General features: G+C 42.6%; 1 protein-coding gene across 1 annotated transcript in view; it reads right to left on the bottom strand.

The window, feature by feature from the left end:
• Positions 1-25404, bottom strand: part of LOC121838736 (DNA (cytosine-5)-methyltransferase 3A-like) — a 63239-nt gene that overhangs the window by 31714 nt on the left and 6121 nt on the right. Inside the window, exons 4-5 of the mRNA XM_042321296.1 lie at positions 12517-12630; positions 12181-12297 (exon numbers count right to left, since the gene is read on the bottom strand). Coding sequence (XP_042177230.1) covers positions 12181-12297; positions 12517-12630 — 231 coding nt within the window. The remainder of the gene's footprint in view (positions 1-12180; positions 12298-12516; positions 12631-25404) is intronic.

The raw sequence follows: 25404 nt of genomic DNA, 5'->3' as shown, positions 1-25404 counted from the left end.
CCTCTTCCCACTGGGATTCTCTGCCTCTAACCCTATTACAGGGGCTGAGTCACTGGCTTACTGGGGCTCTCTCATGCCGTCCCTGGAAGGGGTGCGTCACCTGAGTGGGTTGATTCACTGATGTGGTCATCCTGTCTGGGTTGGCGCCCCCCTTGGGTTGTGCCATGGCGGAGATCTTTGTGGGCTATACTCAGCCTTGTCTCAGGATGGTAAGTTGGTGGTTGAAGATATCCCTCTAGTGGTGTGGGGGCTGTGCTTTGGCAAAGTGGGTGGGGTTATATCCTTCCTGTTTGGCCCTGTCTGGGGGTGTCCTCGGATGGGGCCACAGTGTCTCCTGACCCCTCCTGTCTCAGCCTCCAGTATTTATGCTGCAGTAGTTAATGTGTCGGGGGGCTAGGGTCAGTCTGTTATATCTGGAGTACCTCTCCTGTCCTATTCGGTGTCCTGTGTGAATCTAAGTGTGCGTTCTCTAATTCTCTCTCGGAGGAGGAGGACCTGAGCCCTAGGACCATGCCCCAGGACTACCTGACATAATGACTCCTTGCTGTCCCCAGTCCACCTGGCCGTGCTGTTCTGCCTTATTATTATTCGACCATGCTGGTCATTTATGAACATTTGAACATCTTGGCCATGTTCTGTTATAATCTCCACCCGGCACAGCCAGAAGAGGACTGGCCACCCCACATATGCTCTCTCTAATTCTCTCTTTCTTTCTCTCTCTCGGAGGACCTGAGCCCTAGGACCATGCCCCAGGACTACCTGACATGATGACTCCTTGCTGTCCCCAGTCCACCTGACCGTGCTGCTGCTCCAGTTTCAACTGTTCTGCCTTATTATTACACAACCATGCTGGTCATTTATGAACATTTGAACATCTTGGCCATGTTCTGTTATAATCTCCACCCGGCACAGCCAGAAGCGGACTGGCCACCCCACATAGCCTGGTTCCTCTCTAGGTTTCTTCCTAGGTTTTGGCCTTTCTAGGGAGTTTTTCCTAGCCACCGTGCTTCTACACCTGCATTGCTTGCTGTTTGGGGTTTTAGGCTGGGTTTCTGTACAGCACTTTGAGATATCAGCTGATGTACGAAGGGCTATATAAATAAATTTGATTTGATTTGATTTGAAATGGCTACTGTTTGCTGAACATCTGGTGCTTCTGTCAACAACCAAGGAGGGCCTACTGCAGCTCCTAGATCTTCTCCACAGAATCTGCCAGACCTGGGCCACTGGCATTAAAACTCACTTAGACAAAAAATAATGGCGTTCCAAAAAAGGTCCAGTTGCCAGGACCACAAATACAAATTTCATCTGGACACCGTTACCCTGGAGCACACAGAAAACTATAGATACCTCGGCCTAAACATCAGCGCCACAGGTAACTTACACAAATCTGTGAATGATCTGAGAGACAATAAAATGATAAAAAATATATAAAAAATATACAACTGACAGGATTGATAAAGCATGGGCATGGGCTACTGAGCTACTGAGTTTTTCTCCAAAAAGATCAAATGTAGACACTTTAATTTTCTCGCAAGGACTTATATTCAGGATACTAACTCAAGATCAAAACCTTAATTCCAAATCACAAGTCCATACCTAAAACCTTGATTTTGGACAACATTACCTGAATGGACTATTACTAGCAAGGATTATCAAGAAGAAAAAAAACTTCCAACAAACCAAAATCTGTAGTATAAACACAGCAGAACCTGGAAATACCATCCAGCACAAAACTGAGTGCGTAATGTTCAGTCTAAACTTACTTCTGAACCCAAAAATGTTACCTTTTGGGATAGGGGGCAGCATTTTCACTTTTGGATAAATAGCGTGCCCAGGGTGAACTGCCTCCTACTCAGGTCCCAGATGTTAATATATTGGATAGAAAACACTCTGAAGTTTCTAAAATTGTTTGAATGATGTCTGAGTATAACAGAACTCATATGGCAGGCGAAAACCCTGAGAAAAATTCAACCAGGAAGTGGGACATCTGAGGTTTGTAGTTTTTCAAAGCTTGGCCTACCGATACACATTGAGATATGGATGAGGTTGCACTTCCTAGGGCTTCCACTAGATGTCAACCGTCTTTAGAAACTTGAATGAGGATTCTACTATAAATGAGGGGCTCTTTGAGTCGGTGGTCTGGCAGAGAGCCTTGGTCTCACGACGCGCGCTCCCGACAGAGTTACCTCTCATTCCAGCGCTTTTTCTGAAGGCAAAGGAATTCTCCGGTTGGAACATTATTGATGTTTATGTTAAAAACATCCTAACGATTGATTCCATACATTGTTTGACATGTTTCTAAAGGACTGTAACAGAACTTTTCGAGTTTTTGTCTGGAGAACACACTAACAACAAGTGGCTATTTGGACATAAATGATGGAACTTTATGGAAAAAATCAGACCTGGGCCCTGTCGAACTGGGATTCCTGGGAGTGCCTTCTGATGAAGATCATCAAAGGTAAGTGAATATTTATGGTGTTGTTTCTAACTTTGTTGATTCCAAAATGGCGGATATTCCTCTGGCTGTTTTGGGCTCCGAGCGCCGTTCTCAGATTATGCTTTTTCCGTAAATTAAAAAAAAAAATCTGACACAGCGGTTGCATTAAGGAGAAGTCGATCTTTAATTCTGTGAATAACAGTTGTAACGGTTTTCTAGGTGTGAAGGAGAGTCGGACCAAAATGCAGCGTGTAGATTGCGATACATGTTTATTCAACAAACGTAACACGAATCTAAATACAAACACTATAAAACAAATAACGTAACGAAAACCGAAACAGCCTATACTTGCGTAAACTAACACAGAGACAGGACCAAAAACACTAAGGACAATCACCCACGACAAACTGAAAGAATATGGCTGCCTAAATATGGTTCCCAATCAGAGACAACGATAAACACCTGCCTCTGATTGAGAACCACTCCAGACAGCCATAGACTTTGCTAGATAACCCCACTAGCTACAATCCCAATACAAACACACCAGAACCCCAAGACAAAACACACCACAATACAAAAACCCCATGCCACACCCTGGCCTGACCCAATACATGAAGAAAAACACAAAATACTTAGACCAGGGCGTGACAGTTGTATCTTTTATCAATGTTTATTATGAGTATTTCTGCAAAATCACCGGATGTTTTGGAATCAAAACATTAATGCATGTAAGGCGCCAATGTAAACTGAGATTTTTGGATATAAATATGCACATTATCGAACACAACATACATGTATTGTGTAACATGATGTCCTATGAGTGTCATCTGATGAAGATCATCAAAGGTTAGTGATTAATTTTATATTTATTTCTGCTTTTTGTGACTCCTATCTTTGGCTGGAAAAATGGCTGTGTTTTTTGACTTGGCTGTGATCTAACATAATCATATGTTGTGCTTTAGCTGTAAAGCATTTTTTAAATCAGACACGATGGGTAGATTAACAAGATGTTTATCTTTCATTTGCTGTATTGGACTTGTTAATGTGTGAAAGTTCCATATTTGTAAAAAATATTTTTGAATTTCGCGTGCTGCCTTTTCAGGGGAATGTTGTCGAAAGGTTAAAGACAATTATCTCTAGGTCATTTTCTTATACAAAGCCTATAAATAAGGATACAAAGCTACCAAGCTGCTAGGAAAGAAACTGACTGAAATTAGCATTGAAGTGTGAAGTGAGTGAGAGGTGTGAAAACTCTTGAGCCTAACAATGGCAGGAGAGTTTCACAGGCCCCCCCCCAAATGCAGAGGCTTTTGAAGCCCCCTCCATCTGTGCAGAGGTCATTACAATACAGTACCCCATCTCTATTTTTAGCTGATATGCAACCAGGATACTTCAGTTGTAAATGACCTCTATTAGATACAATATTGTTGCTTAGATCACATTGGAAGATATCCTCCTCAGAATCTCCAAAATACAACAGCCTCAGGACAACTTTGCTTGGATGTCATATTTTACCTTTATAAAGGACCATTCGCCAAAACTGAAAAGATATAGTAAGCTAACAACCTCCTTTTCCACATGGAAAAGATGGTGGACAGAGACTTGCTAGCTACGTTAGCTAGCTAGCTGGGATTTTCTATAAGGAATCTGCCTCCCACAAAAAGCTTCTCTCAAGTGGGTGTGACACCTAATCCTGCTGCCGAATGCACTGCTGCATGGATTCCACCTGGTGATCTATTCACCGTCTGCCCTGACCTGTCTCCCCCTGTCTGGTACAGGTACTCCCCCTCTCTCCCGAGATTTGCTCCAGCACACTAGCGATGTTGGCGCGAGTGAATCTGAACTTACAAGTCGTTAAAATTTTTCTCTGGTGCTTTATGCTTTTATTTGCCTCCTGCTTTGTTGATGATGATCTTGCTTTTTTACCCAACCGTGGGACAGACTGTTTGTTCCCACACTCGGGACTCTGACTCTCTATTGGTTAGGGCCTCGGAGGTGAGGGCCCTCGGAGTGTGGTGTCAGGAAAATAACTTCACACTCAACGTCAACAAAACTAAGGAGATGATTGTGGACTTCAGGAAACAGCAGAGGGAACTCCCCCCTATCCACATCGATGGAACAGTAGTGGAGAGGGTAGTAAGTTTCAAGTTCCTCGGCATACACATCACAGACAAACTGAATTGGTCCACTCACACAGACAGCATCGTGAGGAAGGCGCAGCAGCGCCTCTTCAACCTCAGGAGGCTGAAGAAATTCGGCTTGTCACCAAAAGCACTCACAAACTTCTACAGATACACAATCGAGAGCATCCTGGCGGGCTGTATCACCGCCTGGTACGGCAAATGCTCCGCCCACAACCGTAAGGCTCTCCAGAGGGTAGTGAGGTCTGCACAACGCATCACCGGGGGCAAACTACCTGCCCTCCAGGACACCTACACCACCCGATGTTACAGGAAGGCCATAAAGATCATCAAGGACATCAACCACCCGAGCCACTGCCTGTTCACCCCGCTATCATCCAGAAGGCGAGGTCAGTACAAGTGCATCAAAGCTGGGACCGAGAGACTGAAAAACAGCTTCTATCTCAAGGCCATCAGACTGTTAAACAGCCACCACTAACATTGAGTGGCTGCTGCCAACACACTGACTCAACTCCAGCCACTTTAATAATGGGAATTGATGGGAAATTATGTAAAAATATATCACTAGCCACTTTAAACAATGCTACCTAATATAATGTTTACATACCCTACATTATTCATCTCATATGTATACGTATATACTGTACTCTATATCATCTACTGCATCCTTATGTAATACATGTATCACTAGCCACTTTAACTATGCCACTTTGTTTACATACTCATCTCATATGTATATACTGTACTCGATACCATCTACTGTATCTTGCCTAAGCTGCTCTGTACCATCACTCATTCATATATCTTTATGTACATATTCTTTATCCCCTTACACTGTGTATAAGACAGTAGTTTTTTTTTTTGAATTGTTAGTTAGATTACTTGTTGGATTATTACTGCATTGTCGGAACTAGAAGCACAAGCATTTCGCTACACTTGCATTAACATCTGCTAACCATGTGTATGTGACAAATAAAATTTGATTTGATTTTGATTTGATTTACACAGACTCTTGGCCTCCCATCCTATTCTAACTACCTCTCGCCAGCTTTGTATTCATGTTATCTGATGAAATTGCTGTACAATATGATCTTAATGCCATCTAATGCACATTCAAATATTATAAATCAACACTGCAGAGCTCTCCCTGTCCTCTGCCGTGCCCTGATTGTATTACTGCTGATTATATCTGGAAATGTGCATGTACACCCTGGCCCATCTACTGTTGGTAGCCCCAATTCTGACTTGTGCTCTGATATCGGTTTCACTGATTACTGCTCTCGTAAAATCCTGGGTTTTCTGTCGGAGAAAAGTCGGAGTCAGAGGCCGAGCCTTCTCTTGTCTCTACTCCTCCCGTTACGGGGTCTGAGACGCCGAAGCTTCCCACCATTAGCTCTGACAATTTGAAAACTCTAGTCATTGGCGACTCCATTACCCGCAGTATTAGACTTAAAACGAATCATCCAGCGATCATACACTGTTTACCAGGGGTTAAGGCTAATCTGACGATGGTGCTGGCTAAAGCTAAAACTGGCGAGTGCAGAGAGTATAGAGATATTGTTATCCACGTCGGTGTTAGGATGAAACAGTCAGAGATCACCAAGCGCAACATAGCTTCAGCATGTAAATCAGCTAGAAAGATGTGTCGGCATTGAGTAATTGTCTCTGGCCCCCTCCCAGTTAGGGGGAGTGATGAGCTCTACAGCAGAGTCTCACAACTCAATCGCTGGTTGAAAACTGTTTTCTGGCCCTCCCAAAAGATAGAATTTGTAGATAATTGGCCCTCTTTCTGGGACTCACCCACAAACAGGACCAAGCCTGACCTGCTGAGGAGTGACAGACTCCATCCTAGCTGGAGGGGTGCTCTCATCTTATCTACCAACATAGACAGGGCTCTAACTCTTCTAGCTCCACAATGAAATAGGGTGCAGGCCAGGCAGCAGGCTGGCCAGCATAATGGAGTCTGCCACTAGCACAGTCAGTGTAGTCAGTTCAGCTATCCCCATTGAGACTGTGTCTGTGCCTCGACCTAGGTTGGGCAAAACTAAACATGGCGGTGTTCGCCTTAGCAATCTCACTAGGATAAAGACCTCCTCCATTCCTGTCATTATTGAAAGAGATCATGATACCTCACATCTCAAAATAGGGCTATAATGTTAGATCCCTTACTTCAAAGGCAATTATAGTCAATGAACTAATCACTGATCATAATCTTGATGTGATTGGCCTGACTGAAACATGGCTTAAGCCTGATGAATTTACTGTGTTAAATGAGGCCTCACCTCCTGGTTACACTAGTGACCATATCCCCCGTGCATCCTGCAAAGGCGGAGGTGTTGCTAACATTTATGATAGCAAATTTCAATTTACAAAAAAAAAAATGACGTTTTCATCTTTTGAGCTTCTAGTCATGAAATCTATGCAAGCCTACTCAATCACTTTTTATAGCTATTGTTTACAGGCCTCCTGGGCCATATACAGCATTTCTCATTGAGTTCCCAGAATTCCTATCGGACCTTGTAGTCATAGCAGATAATATTCTAATCTTTGGTGACTTTATTATTCACATGGAAAAGTCCACAGACCAACTCCAAAAGGCTTTCGGAGCCATCGTCAGTGGGTTTTGTCCAACATGTCTCTGGACCCACTCACTGTCACAGTCATACTCTGGACCTAGTTTTGCCCCATGGAATAAATGTTGTGGATCTTAACTTTCACTGCTATGCGGATGACACACAGCTGTACATTTCAATGAAACAAGGTGAAGCCCCAAAATTGCCCTCGCTAGAAGCCTGTGTTTCAGACATAAGGAAATGGATGGCTGCAAACGTTCTACTTTTAAACTCGGACAAAACAGAGATGCTTGTTCTAGGTCCCAAGAAACAAAGAGATCTTCTGTTGAATCTGACAATTAATCTTAATGCTTGTACAGTCGTCTCAAATAAAACTGTGAAGGACCTCGGGGTTACTCTGGACCCTGATCTCTCTTTGACAAACATATCAAGACTGCTTCAAGGACAGCTTTTTTCATCTACGTATCATTGCAAAAATCAGAAACTTTCTGTCCAAAAATGATGCAGAAAAATTAATCCATTCTTTTGTCACTTCTAGGTTAGACTACTGCAATGCTCTACTTTCTGGCTACCCGGATAAAGCACAAAATAAACAGTTAGTGCTAAATACGGCTGCTAGAATCCTGACTAGAACCAAAAAATGTCTGTCCTGTCTGGGTTGGCGCCCCCCTTGGGTTGTGCCGTGGCCTGAGTGGGTTGAGTCACTGATGTGGTCATCCTGTCTGGGTTGGCGCCCCCCTTGGGTTGTGCCGTGGCCTGAGTGGGTTGAGTCACTGATGTGGTCATCCTGTCTGGGTTGGCGCCCCCCCTTGGGTTGTGCAGTGGCCTGAGTGGGTTGAGTCACTGATGTGGTCATCCTGTCTGGGTTGGCGCCCCCTTGGGTTGTGCAGTGGCCTGAGTGGGTTGAGTCACTGATGTGGTCATCCTGTCTGGGTTGGCGCCCCCTTGGGTTGTGCCGTGGCCTGAGTGGGTTGAGTCACTGATGTGGTCATCCCTGTCTGGGCCTGAGTGGGTTGAGTCACTGATGTGGTCACCCTGTCTGGGTTGGCGCCCCCCTTGGGTTGTGCCGTGGCCTGAGTGGGTTGAGTCACTGATGTGGTCATCCTGTCTGGGTTGGCGCCCCCCTTGGGTTGTGCCGTGGCCTGAGTGGGTTGAGTCACTGATGTGGTCATCCTGTCTGGGTTGGCGCCCCCCATTGGGTTGTGCCGAGGCCTGAGTGGGTTGAGTCACTGATGTGGTCATCCTGTCTGGGTTGGCCCCCCTTGGGTTGCGCCGTGGCCTGAGTGGGTTGAGTCACTGATGTGGTCATCCTGTCTGGGTTGGCGCCCCCTTGGGTGTGCCGTGGCCTGAGTGGATTGAGTCACTGATGTGGTCATCCTGTCTGGGTTGGCGCCCCCCTTGGGTTGTGCCGTGGCTGAGATCTTTGTGGGCTATACTCGGCCTTGTCTCAGGATGGTTGGTGGTTGAAGATATCCCTCTAGTGGTGTGGGGGCTGTGCTTTGGCAAAGTGGGTGGGGTTATATCCTTCCTGTTTGGCCCTGTCCGGGGGTATCATCGGATGGGGCCACAGTGTCTCCTGACCCCTCCTGTCTCAGCCTCCAGTATTTATGCTGCAGTAGTTTGTGTCGGGGGGCTAGGGTCAGTTTGTTATATCTGGAGTACTTCTCCTGTCCTATCCGGTGTCCTGTGTGAATTTAAGTATGCTCTCTCTAATTCTCTCTTTCTCTCTTTCTTTCTCTCTCTTGGAGGACCTGAGCCCTAGGACCATGCCTCAGGACTACCTGGCATGATGACTCCTTGCTGTCCCCGTGCTGCTGCTCCAGTTTCAACTGTTCTGCCTGTGATTATTATTATTTGACCATGCTGGTCATTTATGAACATTTGAACATCTTGGCCATGTTCTGTTATAATCTCCACCCGGCACAGCCAGAAGAGGACTTTAAAAAAAAAATTGTTTTATTTATTTCACCTTTATTTAACCAGGTAGGCCAGTTGAGAACAAGTTCTCATTTACAACTGCGATCCTGTAATTCCACAGGCTCTGGCCATCTGGCCAAAATAACTCTCAGCTGAAGAGAAGCAGCGATTTGCAAGGGCAACTTAAGATATGATGGCTAATGTGGAGACAGACCCAGAGGACCCTGATGTCTTTTTAATAACCTCCCCACCCTGGATCTTCCCTGGGTTTGAGGAGCTGATAACGTCAGCAGACTGGAGGAGAAGGGCCAATGGGGAGAAAAAGCACCGTCAGAACGAAAACCAGAGAAACAGTCCACAGCAGCCCTTCCCAGAACATCCGATTGTGCAACAGACCACAGACACTCACCTGCACATTAGAGACTATTTTCACTGACTCTTCACACCTACTTGCACCAACTCCCACTCGCTCACCTTACATACAGTATACACACACACAGAACATTACCCTCTTATTTTTACTTCTCTTTATTGTTATATTTTATAGAAATGTCTTGATATTGTGTATTTTTTAATAAATGTATTGCACTGTTGAGGAGAGCTTGGATTTTTTGGTTGTTTGGTTTGTTATTTCCTTATTTTTTGGTGGAAGGTTTGGGATTTTACTTATGTATACCATTTCTATCTTTTTATTTAAAGCAGAGATTTTGTATTTTATAATTTGTTGACTTTTGAACACCTTTTGGTCGGGGGCAATAAAGTGCAGTTGTATTTTTTTTTTGCTGTGAGACTGAAGGGAGGGTGGCTGTGAGAATGAAGGGAAGGTGGCTGTGAGAATGAAGGGAGGGTGGCTGTGAGAATGAAGGGAGGGTGGCGGCTGTGAGAATGAAGGGAGGGTGGCTGTGAGAATGAAGGGAGGGGAACTCCACCCCCCCCCATTCAGCTGAAAAGGTGGTGCAGGGAATTCAAAAATATTCTTTAGAAATATTTAACTTTCACACATTAACAAGTCCAATACCTCAAATGAAAGATAAACATCTTGTTCATCTACCCATCATGTCCGATTTTTAAAATGTTTTACAGTGAAAACACAACATATATTTATGTTAGACCACGACCAAATCAAAGGGAAAACGCAGCCATTTTTTCCAGCCAAAGATAGAGTCACAAAAGCAGGATTAGAGATAAAATGAATCACTAACCTTTTGAAAATCTTCATCAGATGACACTCATATGACATGTTACATAATACATTTATGTTTTGTTCAATAATATGCATATTTATATCCACAAATCTCGGTTTACATTGACGCCATGTTCAGAACTGCCTCCAAAATATCCGGAGTTATAGAAAGAGTTATAGAAAGAATTATAGAAATCTACGCCAGATAACAGAAATACTCATCATAAACTTTGACTAAAGATACATGTTCTACATATAATTAAAGATACACTGGTTCTTAATGCAACCGCTGTGTCAGATTTTTTTTAAACGTCACGGAAAAAGCCTAACATTGCAATAATCTGAGACAGCGCTCAGACGTAAAAGTATTTCTCCGCCATGTTGGAGTGAACAGAAATACGAAATTACAACATAAATATTCCCTTTGATGATCTTTCATCATCTTTCATCAGAATGTAGTGCAAGGAGTCCTAGTTCCACAATAAATCGTTGTTTTGTTCCATAATGTCCAATACTAGTGTCCAATTAGCTGCATTTACTATCACTTTCAGCTCACGTGCCCAAAAACTGACTGCTGGTCCAAGACAACTCGCACGAAAACTTCAAAAAGATATATTCCAGGTCAAATAAACTGGTCAAACTAAGTAGAGAATCAATCTTCAGGATGTTATTTTCATATATATCCACTAACGTTCCAACCGGATCATACGTTTTCATCTGGAGCCAAATGGAACGACGGTGGCACCCACAGAGAAATGCGCCACAGGAAAATGGCATTCTGTCGGGACACTGACTATTTCCCCTCCCATTCGGTCAAAGTTCCCAGCAAATGCTCCATTCCACTTTCTACTGAATGAGGACATTTAATGGAAGGCGTAGGAAGTTCTATCAGATCCATATCTTGTTGGGAAAGGAAGGAGCGATGACGTCAAAGTTGCCCCACATTCAGAATTTCACTTCTTGTTTGGAAGATTGCCTGCCCTATGAGTTCTGTTATACTCACAGACATAATTCAAACCGTTTTAGAAACTTCAGAGTGTTTTCTATCCAATAGTAATAATAATGCATATATTAGCAATCTAGGACAGAGTAGGATGCAGTTCACTATGGGCACGCAATTCATCCAAAGTGAAAATACTGCCCCCTATCCTCAACAAGTTTTAAAACATTAAACAATGAATTTAAAGTACACTTTTAATACGTGTATTGACTTCAGATATAATAGAAAATCCATCTGGTATTTGAAGTATGTTATGTGAATTTTTGGGATATTTAAGTATACTGTAATATATAAAAAAAATGTATATAATTGTTTTGCTGCCTAACAAAGTCACACACACACACACACACACACATACACCACCCCACCTCCCCTTCCCCAAAACTTGTGTAAATATTGGATTATAAATTGTGCCTTCCTGCATTATACTTATGCTAAAATCGTCATTATATTCTCCTGCCATTTACAACGATGTATACAGTACTGATCAGAATAACAACATGTTTCACTTACACATCAGACATCAGAGCTCAGAAACTCTCTCTCTCTCTCTCTCTGTCTGTAATTGGTCAGTAGTGAGGTGTGTGATTTACACAGACAACTATTTGACTGAACATATGTTCTAATGAAACGCACACACAAACTCTCCCTCCCCTGTCTGTGCAGTTTGAGCAGGTAGTCAATATATTGGGTTGTGAATGAGAAGGCTGTATTGTAGAGGACTGAGACCACAGCTGGCTGCAATACTACACCACTGTATCTGGAACTAGTTAACCTCACACACACACACATGTAAGTACTCTCAATCCCTTCCTCTCTCCCTCCTCTCCCTCTCTCTCTCTCTCCTCTTCCTCTCTCTCTCCCTCTCTCTCTCTCTCTCTCTCCCTTTCCTCCCTCTCTCACTCCCTCCTCCCTCTCTCTCCTACCTCTCTACTCCAGCAGTTGATCCACTTGTCTCTCTGTCTCCTGCTGATGTAAAAAGGATCTCCAGCCTGAAAGGTCTCTCTGGGAACCGGCCTTCTGCGCAGCCTGCTGCCTTCCCCCTGCACACACACACGCACGCATGTTAGCTACTTTTGTCTGTCTGTCTGTCTGTCTGTCTGTCTGTCTGTCTGTCTGTCTGTCTGTCTGTCTGTCTGTCTGTCTGTCTGTCTGTCTGTCTGTCTGCCTGTCTGCCTGTCTGCCTGTCTGCCTGTCTGCCTGTCTGTCTTTGCTGAATGACCATCTTATTGTTATACAGGCACGCTAAGTGGAGTCCTTGCCTCCATGTTGGGGTCCTTCGGCTCCAGAGGCTCCATTTTCCGCCTGCCACGTTTCCTGCGAGGGGAAGGGTCAACTTCCTCTGGGGGTGTGGGGGGTGCCATCTCACACGAGTCCTGGAGAGAGAGAGAGAGAGAGACAGAGGTTGAAAAATAAAGACTGAACTTTAACCAATGACCACTATCAAATAACAGGGTTTTAATAATCAGGTGAGTGCTTCTGTGAGTGTGAGAGTTTTAACAACAGACTGAGACTGCCTGATATTAACAACAGCTATTTAACAACAGCTGTTAACAACAGTGTTCAATGAGGCTAGATGATATTAGCACTACAACAGTGTTCAATGAGGATAGATGCTATTAGCGCTACAACAGTGTTCAATGAGGCTGGATGCTATTAGTGTTACAACAGTGTTCAATCAAGCTAGCCGCTATTAGTGTTACAACAGTGTTCAATCAATCAAGCTAGCTGCTATTAGTGTTACAACAGTGTTCAATCAATCAAGCTAGCCGCTATTAGTGTTACAACAGTGTTCAATCAATCAAGCTAGCTGCTATTAGTGTTACAACAGTGTTCAATCAATCAAGCTAGCTGCTATTAGTGTTACAAGTGTTCAATCAATCAAGCTAGCTGCTATTAGCGATACAACAGTGTTCAATGAAGCTAGCTGCTATTAGCATTACCTGTTCAATGAAGCTAAATTATATTAGTGTTACAACAGTGTTCAATGTAGCCAGTTGCTATTAGCATTACAATAGTGTGCAATGAAGCAAACTGCTTTTTAGCGTTACAACAGTGTTCAATGAAACTAGCTGCTATTAGCGTTTCTACAGTGTTCAATTAAGCTAGCTGCTATTAGTATTAAACCTATTGCTATTACCATTAGGCTACTGTGTTAGTACAAAACAGTTTCTAATGAAGCTAACCATGTAATGCTAAAATAGCATGGTGTGTTTAATAAAGCAAGCCATTCATAAAATCACGACCAAGTTAAACAAGGTGCTAATATTATGCTAGGCTGCTAACAGGCTAGCTGGGTTTAACGATCCTATCAGCTAATCAGATCACTGTGTTAAAACAACAGTATCTAACATGTGACAAATACAATTTGATTTGATAACTAGCATACTGAAACAACACTGTATTTAATGATGCTAGAAGCAAAAAAAATGGCTGCTCTAACAGTCTAGCAGTTTTTATAGGTGTCGCTAACAAGCAAGCAGGTTAGTTTATAGGCGTGTCGCTAGCAGGCTAACGGGATAGAAGGCTAACAGGCTTCCAGGCTAACAGGCTAAGTTTATAGGTGTGTCGTTAAGGAGTCTGTGAGCTCAAAGGCTACACTAATGAGCTCTCAGAGACTCACAGACCATAATGAACAGGTGAGAAGCTCCATAAAACACATTAAACAGTGGAGACCATGTGCCCCTGGAAACACACACACACACACACACACACACACACACACACACACACACACACACACACACACACACACACACACACACACACACACTATCTTTCTCCATTCTCATCTCACACACTGGTACTGGTACACATTGCAGCAAGAAACCTCATGTAAGCTTCCAGAAATATTGCCTATTCTTCAGCTCAGTAGGCTAAGATGGTCTTAGGCAAGTGTATGCCATCTGTAAATATGAATACAATTGTTAAATTGAGTCTAGATGGTTTAGCCATGGAGAAGGCAGCAACCTTCCCGCTAGCCATGACTGGCTGAGATAATGAGCGGGCTGGACATGCCGATAGATGAGTTCGGATTGGTCGGCCATGTAGCAGGCTTCTGTCTATAATATGAGCTGGTCAGTATGTGTTGGTAATCCTTTCTAACGCAGATTTTTTCGAAAGACCTCACAAAGTAGGACTTCATAAGTGTTGCTCTCCACTTTCTGGAGGACCGAGTTTTGAAATCAGTGGAATTAGAGTATGATAGCTAAGGAGATGGAGAAATTTCTGGCATTTGATTTGCAAATATGCAGACAGAGTTGAAAAAAAAGATCACACAGAAGGCTGTCGTATAAAACACCTGTCCGGATTACATCTTCAAACTAAGGGCAACCATGGCCTCCGTGACAGAGAGGGAGAGTCCATCCATGTATACGTGTAAGAGAGTCTAGCAAGCTACAGTCTCAGTTATTACATGCTTCTAATTTTGTCACAAAGTAGTTTTACTTTCAAGTTAAAGTGTACTGTTCACTGGCTAGCTAACGTTAGCTGGTTGGTTAGCTAGCTAACATTCCGTGTATGATCTGTGTAGTAATATTATTCGTATCTCAGAGCCATTTGCATTGCTGGTTATATCCTAATGTTAGCTAGCTACCATTGAACGTGGTTGGTTAGCTACCTGCAGATTCATGCAGGGTAGTAATGTTATGAGTTGGGATTATAGTTCATTGTTTAGCTAGCTACATGTCTAAACAAAAGACTACTATTTCAATAGAATGTTTATGATGTCACTGCGACAACTGTTGATAGACGTAGCTGGTAAATTTGCTCTGGCTATCTACTCTGATTTCAGAGCACACTCATCTGTGTGTGCCAGAGCGCAGAATAACTGACGCATTTCTGAATGTTCAACATGAACATGAATGTGTCAGTAAACGTTGGTAAAAAAGCGTAACCACATTCTTGCCAGCAGCACAGTTGCAGTCACCAACCCTCTGGATAACATAAAAACAGCCTAACCAGCTCTGCTAGGGGGAGTGAAATGGTCCGAGTGAGCTGTTCTCGCATTTGTGTCTGGAAGTAAACTAGCCAACATTAGCCAGTTAGCTCGTAAACTAGCCAACGTTAGCCAGTTACAGTGCCTTGCGAAAGTATTCGGCCCCCTTGAACTTTGCGACCTTTTGCCACATTTCAGGCTTCAAACATAAAGATATAAAACTGTATTTTTTTGTGAAGAATCAACAACAAGTGGGACACAATCATGAAGTGGAACGACATTTATTGGATATTTCAAACTTTTTTAACAAATCAAAAACTGAAAAATTGGGCGTGCAAAATTACTCAGACCCTTTACTTTCAGTGCAGCAAACTCTCTCCAGAAGTTCAGTGAGGATCTCTGAATGATCCAATGTTGACCTAAATGACTAATGATGATAAATACAATCCCCGAGGGGAATTCCACCCCCCCCATTCAGCTGAAAAGGTGGCGCAGGAAACTTTCACACATTAACAAGTCCAATACCTCAAATGAAAGATAAACATCTTGTTCATCTACCCATCATGTCCGATTTTTAAAATGTTTTACAGCGAAAACACAACATATATTTATGTTAGACCACCACCAAATCAAAGGGAAAACGCAGCCATTTTTTCCAGCCGAAGATAGAGTCACAAAAGAAGGATTAGAGATAAAATGTATCACTAACCTTTTGAAAATCTTCATCAGATGACACTCATATGACATGTTACACAGTACATTTATGTTTTGTTCGATAATATGCATATTTATATCCACAAATCTCGGTTTACATTGACGCCATGTTCAGAACTGCCTCCAAAATATCCGGAGGAATTATAGAAAGCTACGCCAGATAACAGAAATACTCATCATAAACTTTGACTAAAGATACATGTTCTACATATAATTAAAGATACACTGGTTCTTAATGCAACCGCTGTGTCAGATTTTTTTTAAACGTTATGGAAAAAGCCTACCATGCAATAATCTGAGACGGCGCTCAGACGTAAATATATTTCTCCGCCATGTTGGAGTAAACAGAAATACGAAATTACATCATAAATATTCCCTTACCTTTGATGATCTTTCATCAGAATGTAATGTAAGGAGTCCTAGTTCCACAATAAATCGTTGTTTTGTTCCATAATGTTTAATACTAGTGTCCAATTAGCTGCATTTGCTACCACTTTCAGCTCACGTGCCCAACAACTGACTGCTGGTCCAGGACAACTCGCACGAAAACTTCCAAAAGATATATTCCAGATCGAATAAACTGGTCAAACTAAGTAGAGAATCAATCTTCAGGATGATATTTTCATATATATCCAATAACGTTCCAACCGGATCATACATTTTCAGCTGCAGCCAAATGGAACGACGGTGGCACCCACAGAGAAATGCGCCATAGGAAAATGGCATTCTGTCGGGACACTGACTATTTCCCCTCCCATTCGGTCAAAGTTCACAGCAAAAGCTCCATTCCACTTTCTACTGAATGAGGACATCTAGTGGAAGGTGTAGGAAGTGCTACCAGATCCATATATTGTTGGGAAAGGAGGGGGCGATGACATCAAAGTTGCCCCACATTCAGAATTTCACTTCTTGTTTGGAAGATTGCCTGCCCTATGTCTTCTGTTATACTCACAGACATAATTCAAACAGTTTTAGAAACTTCAGAGTGTTTTCCATCCAATAGTAATAATAATATGCATATATTAGCAATCTAGGACAGAGTAGGATGCAGTTCACTATGGGCACGCAATTCATCCAAAAAGTGAAAATACTGCCCCCTATCCTCAACAAGTTTTAAATTGATCTTCACACTCATAGTATAAACCAGCCTTTAATCTTGAACTCTTTGGTTGTTTAGTACACAGCCTCACATGTGAATCCTTAAAGAGATGGGTGGGGCTAAAGCTTAAAACACCCTGAATGTTCTGCTAGACAGGTACCTCTTTGTCCACAATATAGCAGGGGGTGTAAAGCCATAAGACATTTTATTTTATTTTATTTTATTTGACCTTTATTTAACCAGGTAGGCAAGTTGAGAACAAGTTCTCATTTACAATTGCGACCTGGCCAAGATAAAGCAAAGCAGTTCGACAGATACAACGACACAGAGTTACACATGGAGTAAAACAAACATACAGTCAATAATACAGTATAAACAAGTCTATATACAATGTGAGCAAATGAGGTGAGAAGGGAGGTAAAGGCAAAAAAGGCCATGGTGGCAAAGTAAATACAATATAGCAAGTAAAACACTGGAATGGTAGTTTTGCAATGGAAGAATGTGCAAAGTAGAAATGAAAATAATGGGGTGCAAAGGAGCAAAATAAATAAATAAATTAAATATGTGTTTAAAACAAAACAAGTGTTTTGTTGCTGGCATGGCATCCCTAAATCTTCTAATCTTGCCAATGAAGAAAACATTAAAGTAGTGGGCAATATCAGTTGGTTTTGTGATGAATGAGCCATCTGATTCAACGAATGATGGAGCTGAATTTGCCTTTTCCCCAAAAAATGTTTTTGAAGGTGCTCCAAAGCTTTTTACTGTCATTCTTTATATAATTTATCTTTGTTTCATAGTGTACTTTCTTTTTATTCAGTTTAGTCACATGATTTCTCAATTTGTAATACATTTGCCAATCAGTTGGGCAGACAGACTTATTTGCCTTTCCTTTTGCCTTATCCCTCTCAACCATAAAATGATTAAATTCCTCATCAATCCACGGCGATTTATCCATTTTTACAGTCATTTTCTTAATGGGTACATGCTTATTAGTAACTGGACCAACACATATTCTTTACATCAACAACATAGGAATCACTACAAAACTTCTTGTATGATCTCGTGTGATGGTTTGGGGCTGCTTTGCTGGTGACACTGTCAGTGATTTATTTAGAATTCAAGGCACACTTAACCTGCATGGCTACCACAGCATTCTGTAGTGACACGCATCTGTTTTGTGCTTAGTGGGACAATGACCCAACACACCACCAGGCAGGAAACAAGTGCTCAGCATATGTGGGAACTCCTTCAAGACTGTTGGAAAAGCATTCCAGGTGAAGCTGGTTGAGAGAATGCCAAGAGTGTGCAAAGCCATCATCAAGGCAAAAAGAGGCTACTTTGAAGAATCTCAAATGTAAAATATATTTTGATTTGTTTAACACTTTTTTGTTTACTACATGATTCCATATGTGTTATTTCATTGTTTTGATGTCTTCACTATTATTATTATTCTACAATGTAGAAAATATTAAAACTAAAGAAAATCCTTTGAATCAGTAGTTGTGTTCAAACTTTTGACCGGGAGGGGATACTGTATGTGGAATGGATGTGGAATGGTACTGTATGTTCCTAACATAGGAGATCATCAAACACTTAGTAAGAAGAGGTATATAGAGAGAGAGATGGAGAAAGAATGGGGGAGAGAAAGAAATACAAGAGGGAGAGAAAGAGAAAAATACGAGAACTAAGGACTGATCATCGGAATCCCCATAAATGGAGAAAAATGTCACCCCAATAACTACTGTGCGATATGACTCAACAGCAACATTGGGAAAATTCTCTGCGTTATCATTAACAGCAAACTCGTACATTTCCTCAGTGAAAACAATGTACTTTTTACCAAATTAGAGTACAACAGACCACGTATTCACCCTGCACTCCCTAATTGACAAACAAGAAACCAAAACAAAGGTCAAGTCTTCTCATGCTTTGTTAATTTCAAAAAAGATTTTGACTCAATTTGACATGAGGGTCTGCTATACAAATTGATGGAAAGCAGTGTTGGGAAAAAACATACATTATAAAATACATGTACACAAACAACAAGTGTGCGGTAAAAATTGGCAAATAGCACACGCATTTCTTTCCACAGGGTCGTGGGGTGAGACAGGCATGCAGCTTGAGCTTCACTCTCTTCAACATATATATATAAACAAATTGGCGAGGGCACTAAAACAGTCTGCAGCATCCGGCCTCACCCTACTAGAATCTGAAGTCAAATGTCTACCGTTTGCTGATGATCTGGTGCTTCTGTCACCAGCCAAGGAGGGCCTACAGCAGCACCTAGATGTTCTGCACAGATTCTGTCACACCTGGGCCCTGACAGTAAATCTCAGTTAGACAAAAATTAATGGTGTTCCAAAAAGGCCCAGTTGCCAGGACCACAAATACAAATTCCATCTAGACACTGATGCCCTAGAGCACACAAAAAACAATATGTACCTTGGCCTAAACATCAGTGCCACAGGTAACTTCCACAAAGCTGTGAACGATCTGAGAGTCAAGGCAAGAAAGGCCTTCTACGCCATCAACAGGAACATCAAATTTGACAAACCAATCAGGATCTGGTTAAAAGTACTTGAATCAGTTATAGAAACCATTGCCCTTTATGGTTGTGAGGTCTGGGGTCCGCTCACCAACCAAGACTTCACAAAATGGGACAAACACCAAATTGAGACTGCATAAAGAATTCTGCAAAAATATCCTCAGTGTACAACATAAAACACCAAATAATGCATGCAGAGCTGAATTAGACCGATACCCGCTAATTATCCAAATTCAGAAATTAGCTGTTAAATTCTACAAATTCTACGGAACACATTTAGACCCAACCAAATCATGAGAAAACAAAAGGATACGTACTTGACACATTGGAAAGAATTAACAAAAAAACAGAGCAAACTAGAATGCTATTTGGCCCCAGAGAGTACACAGTGGCACAATACCTGACCACTGTGACTTTTATTTATTTTTATTTCACCTTTATTTAACCAGGTAGGCAAGTTGAGAGCAAGTTCTCATTTACAACTGTGACCTGGCCAAGATAAAGCAAAGCAGTTCGACACATACAAACATACAGTCAATAATACAGTAGAAAAATAAGACTATATACCATGTGAGCAAGTGAGGTGAGATAAGGGAGGTAAAGGCAAAAAAGGCCATAGTGGCAAAGCAAATACAATATAGCAAGTAAAACACTGGAATGGTAGATTTGCAAGAATGTGCAAAGTAGAGATAGAAATAATGGAGCAAAATAAATAAATAAATAAAGTAGGGAAAGAGGGAGTTGTTTGGGCTAAATTATAGATGGGCTATGTACAGGTGCAGTAATCTGTGAGCTGCTCTGACAGCTGGTGCTTAAAGCTAGTGAGGGAGATAAGTGTTTCCAGTTTCAGAGATTTTTGTAGTTCGTTCCAGTCATTGGCAGCAGAGAACGGGAAGGAGAGGCGGCCAAAGGAAGAATTGGTTTATTCATCACAAAACCAACTGATATTGCCAACTACGTGCTACAGGTGGGTGCTGCTATGGTGACCAGCGAGCTGAGATAAGGGGGGACTTTACCTAGCAGCGTCTTGTAGATGACCTGGAGCCAGTGGGATTGGCGACGAGTATGAAGCGAGGGCCAGCCAACGAGAACGTACAGGTCGCAGTGGTGGGTAGTATATGGGGCTTTGGTGACAAAACGGATGGCACTGTGACAGACTGCATCTAATTTATTGAGTAGGGAATTGGAGACTATTTTGTAAATGACATCGCCAAAGTCGAGGATTGGTAGGATGGTCAGTTTTACAAGGGTATGTTTGGCAGCATGAGTGAAGGATGCTTTGTTGCGAAATAGGAAGCCAATTCTAGATTTAACTGTGGATTGGATATGTTTGATGTGAGTCTGGAAGGAGAGTTTACAGTCTAACCAGACACCTAGGTATTTGTAGTTGTCCACATATTCTAAGTCAGAGCCCTCCAGAGTAGTGATGCTGGACAGACGGGCAGGTGCAGGCAGTGATGCATTTAGTTTTACTTGTATTTAAGAACAATTGGAGGCCATGGAAGGAGAGTTGTATGGCATTGAAGCTCGCCTAGAGGGTTGTTAACACAGTGTCCAAAGAAGGGCCAGAAGTATACAGAATGGTGTCGTCTGCGTATAGGTGGATCAGAGACTCACCAGCAGCAAGAGCGACATCATTGATGTATACAGAGAAGAGAGTCGGTCCAAGAATTGAACCCTGTGGCACCCCCATAGAGACTGCCAGAGGCCCGGACAACAGACCCTCCAATCTGACACACTGAACTCTATCAGAGAAGTAGTTGGTGAACCAGACGAGGCAGTCATTTGAGAAACCAAGGCTGTCGAGTCTGCCGATGAGGATGTGGTGACTGACAGAGTCGAAAGCCTTGGCCAGGTCAATGAGTTTCTTATCAATGGCGGTTAAGATATAGTTTAGGACCTTGAGCGTGGCTGAGGTGCACCCATGACCAGCTCTGAAACCAGATTGCATAGCGGAGAAGGTATGGTGGGATTCAAAATTGTCAATAATCTGTTTGTTCACTTGGCTTTCGAAGACCTTAAAAAGGCAGGGTAGGATAGATATAGGTCAGTAGCAGTTTGGGTCTAGAGTGTCTCCCCCTTTGAAGAGGGGGATGACTGCAGCTGCTTTCCAATCTTTGGGAATCTCAGACAACACGAAAGAGAGGTTGAACAGGCTAGTAATAGGGGTGGCAACAATTTCGGCAGATAATTTTAGAAAGAAAGGGTCCAGATTGTCTAGCCCGGCTGATTTGTAGGGGTCCAGATTTTGCAGCTCTTTCAGAACATCAGCTGACTGGATTTGGTAGAAGGAGAAATGGGGAAGGCTTGGGCGAGTTGCTGTTGGGGGTGCAGTGCTGTTGACCGGGGTAGGGGTAGCCAGGTGGAAAGCATGGCCAGCCGTAGAAAAATGCTTATTGAAATTCTCAATTATAGTGGATTTATCGGTGGTGACAGTGTTTCCTATCTTCAGTGCAGTGGGCAGCTGGGAGGAGGTGTTCTTATTCTCCATGGACTTTACAGTGTCCCAGAACTTTTTGAGTTTGAGTTGCAGGAGGAAAATTTCTGTTAGAAAAAGCTAGCCTTGGCTTTTCTAACTGCCTGTGTATATTGGTTTCTAGCTTCCCTGAAAAGTTGCATATCACGAGGGCTGTTCGATGCTAATGCAGAACGCCATAGGATGTTTTTGTGTTGGTTAAGGGCAGTCAGATCTGGAGAGAACCAAGAGCAATATCTGTTCCTGGTTCTAAATTTCTTGAATGGGGCATGCTTATTTAAGATGGTGAGGAAGGCTTTCTTTTTTAAATAACCAGGCATCCTCTACTGACGGGATGAGATCAATATCTTTCCAGGATACCCCGGCCAGGTCGATTAGAAAGGCCTTCTTGCTGAAGTTTTTCAGGAAGCGTTTGACAGTGATGAGTGGAAGTCGTTTGACTGCTGACCCATTACGGATGCAGGCAAGGAGGCAGTGATCGCTGAGATCTTGGTTGAAAACAGCAGAGGTGTATTTAGAGGCAAGTTGGTTAGGATGATATCTATGAGGGTGCCCGTGTTTACAGCTTTGGGGTGGTACCTGGTAGGTTCATTGATAATTTGTGTGAGATTGAGGGCATCAAGCTTAGATTGTAGGATGGCTGGGGTGTTAAGCATGTTCCAGTTTAGATCGCCTAGCAGCACGAGCTATGAAGATAGATGGGGGGCAATCAGTTCACATATGGTGTCCAGAGCACAGCTGGGGGCAGAGAGTGGTCGATAGCAGGCGGAAACGCAGAGACACTTGTTTTTAGAGAGGTGGATTTTTAAAAGTAGAAGTTCAAATTGTTTGGGTACAGACCTGGATAGTAGGACAGAACTCTGCAGGCTATCTTTGCAGTAGATTGCAACACCGGCCCTTTTCCGTTCTATCTTGTCTGAAAATGTTGTAGTTAGGGATGAAAATTTCAGAATTTTTGGCAGAATTTGCTAAAGCAGTGAATAAAACAAATTTAGGGAGGAGTCTTCTAATGTTAACATGCATGAAACAAAGGCTATTACGGTTACAGAAGTTATCAAAAGAGAGCGCCTGGGAAATAGGAGTGGAGCTAGGCACTGGACGTGAATACAGTGGAGGTAAACCTAGGTATTGAGTGATATTGAAAGAGATATTGTCTCTAGAAACATAATTGAAACCAGGAGATGTCATCGCATGTGTGGGTGGTGGAACTAATAGGTTGGATAAAGTATTCATTATAGGGCAGCCTCTAGCAGGGCTAGAGGCTCTACAGTGAAATAAGCCAATAATCACTAACCAGAACAGCAATGGGACAAGGCATATTGACATTAAGGAGAGGCATGCTTAGTCGAGTGATCATAAGGGTCCAGTGAGTAGTGAGGTTGGTTGGGGTAACGGCGATACAGACAGCTAGCCAGGCCATCAGTAGCAAGCTAGCATAGGATGGAGGTCTGTTTTTAGCCACCTCGTACGTTTCCGTCGGTAGATTAGTGGGGTTCCGTGTGGTACAGGGGATCAATCCAATTGGAAAAATAGATATAGCTATAGTGACCCAAGAAAAATTGTCCGATAGATCTATTCAGATAGCAGCCGATAAGACAGCTAATGATTAGTGGTATTCAGGTAACGTCGCGACAGAAGGGCCAGTTGGATAACTCCCTCGGGCAGATAACGTCGGTAGTCCAGTTGTGAAGGCCCGGCGGGGCTCCGCGTTGGCAGTAAAACGGGTCAAGATAGGTGATTGTAGCCCAGGAGTGGCTGATGGAACTCTTTAGCTGGCTAGCTCCGGAATAATTTATGTTTGCTCCGGGATCGACGTAAGCCAATAGTCACACGGATAGCAGCTAGCTAGGAAAAATAGGTCTGGTATGTTCTGGTCTGAGTCGCGTTGTACAAAACTGGCAATAGATTTTCGAACTAAAGGATAGCTGATGACCACAAACCGTGGTTAGCTGAATACTAAAGTTAGCCAGTAAACTGGATAGCTTCTGGCTAGCTTCTGGCTAGCTTCTGGTTAGCTTCTGGCTAGCTTCTATTGTGGATTCCAGATTTGAGGTAAATAATACTTTTTTTAAATTGGTGAGGCGGGTTCCAGGAGAGTGTTTTGAAGTTGAGTTTTTGGAAAATAAAATATATAAAAGATATGCGAAGAAAGGTGTAAATATATATATATACGGGACACGACAAGACGAGGACAAAGGACGTCTGACTGCTATGCCATCTTGGGACTGACCTAAACTTAAGGAAAGCTTTGACTGTGTACAGACTCAGTGAGAAAGGCCACTGTAGGCAGACCTGGCTCTCAAGAGAAAACAGGTGTTCACTGCCCACAAAATGAGGTGAAAACTGAGCTGCACTTCCTAACCTCCTGCCAAATTTATGACCAGATTAGAGACACCAGCGATGAACAAACACCATTGTAAATGCAACCCATATTTAAGTTTATTTATAATAATATTTAATATGTCTCTATTCCTCTGAAATGTTTGTCAATGTAATGTTTACTGTAAATGTTTGATTGTTTATTTTACTTGACAACATAAACATGTTTCCCAATAAAGCCCTTTGAATTGAGAGAGAGATAGAGACAGACTGACAGACACAGAGAGGGAGAGACAGACACACAGAGAGAGAGACAGACTGACAGACAGACACAGAGAGAAAGAGACAGACTGACAGTCAGACAGAGAGAGACAGACTGACGGACAGACAGACACAGAGAGAGAGAGACAGACTGACAGACAGACACAGAGAGAGAGAGACTAACAGACAGACAGAGAGAGAGAGAGAGAGAGAGAGAGCGAGAGAGAGAGAGAGAGAGAGAGAGAGAGAGAGAGAGAGAATAATAATATTAATTAAGCTACCAGGGCTGATTCTACAGCAGACAGAGAACACACTATCTTCAGCTTGTACTTTATCCCATCTCTCATTCTCTCTGAGTCTAACCCTCGACCTCCTCTCATCACCACTTCCTGTTTTGCATTCAAATGCATCACTGACCTCAATCTACATTTACACTGGCAGCATGAGAGAGTGTTCTGTACTGAATAAGAGAGAGAGTGTTCTGTACTGAATAAGAGAGAGTGTTCTGTACTGAATAAGAGAGAGAGAGAGTGTTCTGTACTGAATAAGAGAGAGAGAGTGTGTTCTGTGCTGAATAAGAGAGTGTGTTCTGTGCTGAATAAGAGAGAGTGTTCTGTACTGAATAAGAGAGAGAGAGTGTGTTCTGTGCTGAATAAGAGAGAGAGTGTTCTGTACTGAATAAGAGAGAGAGTGTTCTGTACTGAATAAGAGAGAGTGTTCTGTACTGAATAAGAGAGAGAGAGTGTGTTCTGTGCTGAATAAGAGAGATTGTACTGTACTGAATAAGAGAGAGAGAGAG

Source organism: Oncorhynchus tshawytscha, linkage group LG05, assembly GCF_018296145.1.
Source record: "Oncorhynchus tshawytscha isolate Ot180627B linkage group LG05, Otsh_v2.0, whole genome shotgun sequence".
NCBI classification, from domain to species: Eukaryota; Metazoa; Chordata; class Actinopteri; order Salmoniformes; family Salmonidae; genus Oncorhynchus; species Oncorhynchus tshawytscha.
This window is presented reverse-complemented; position numbering and strand designations above follow the sequence as displayed.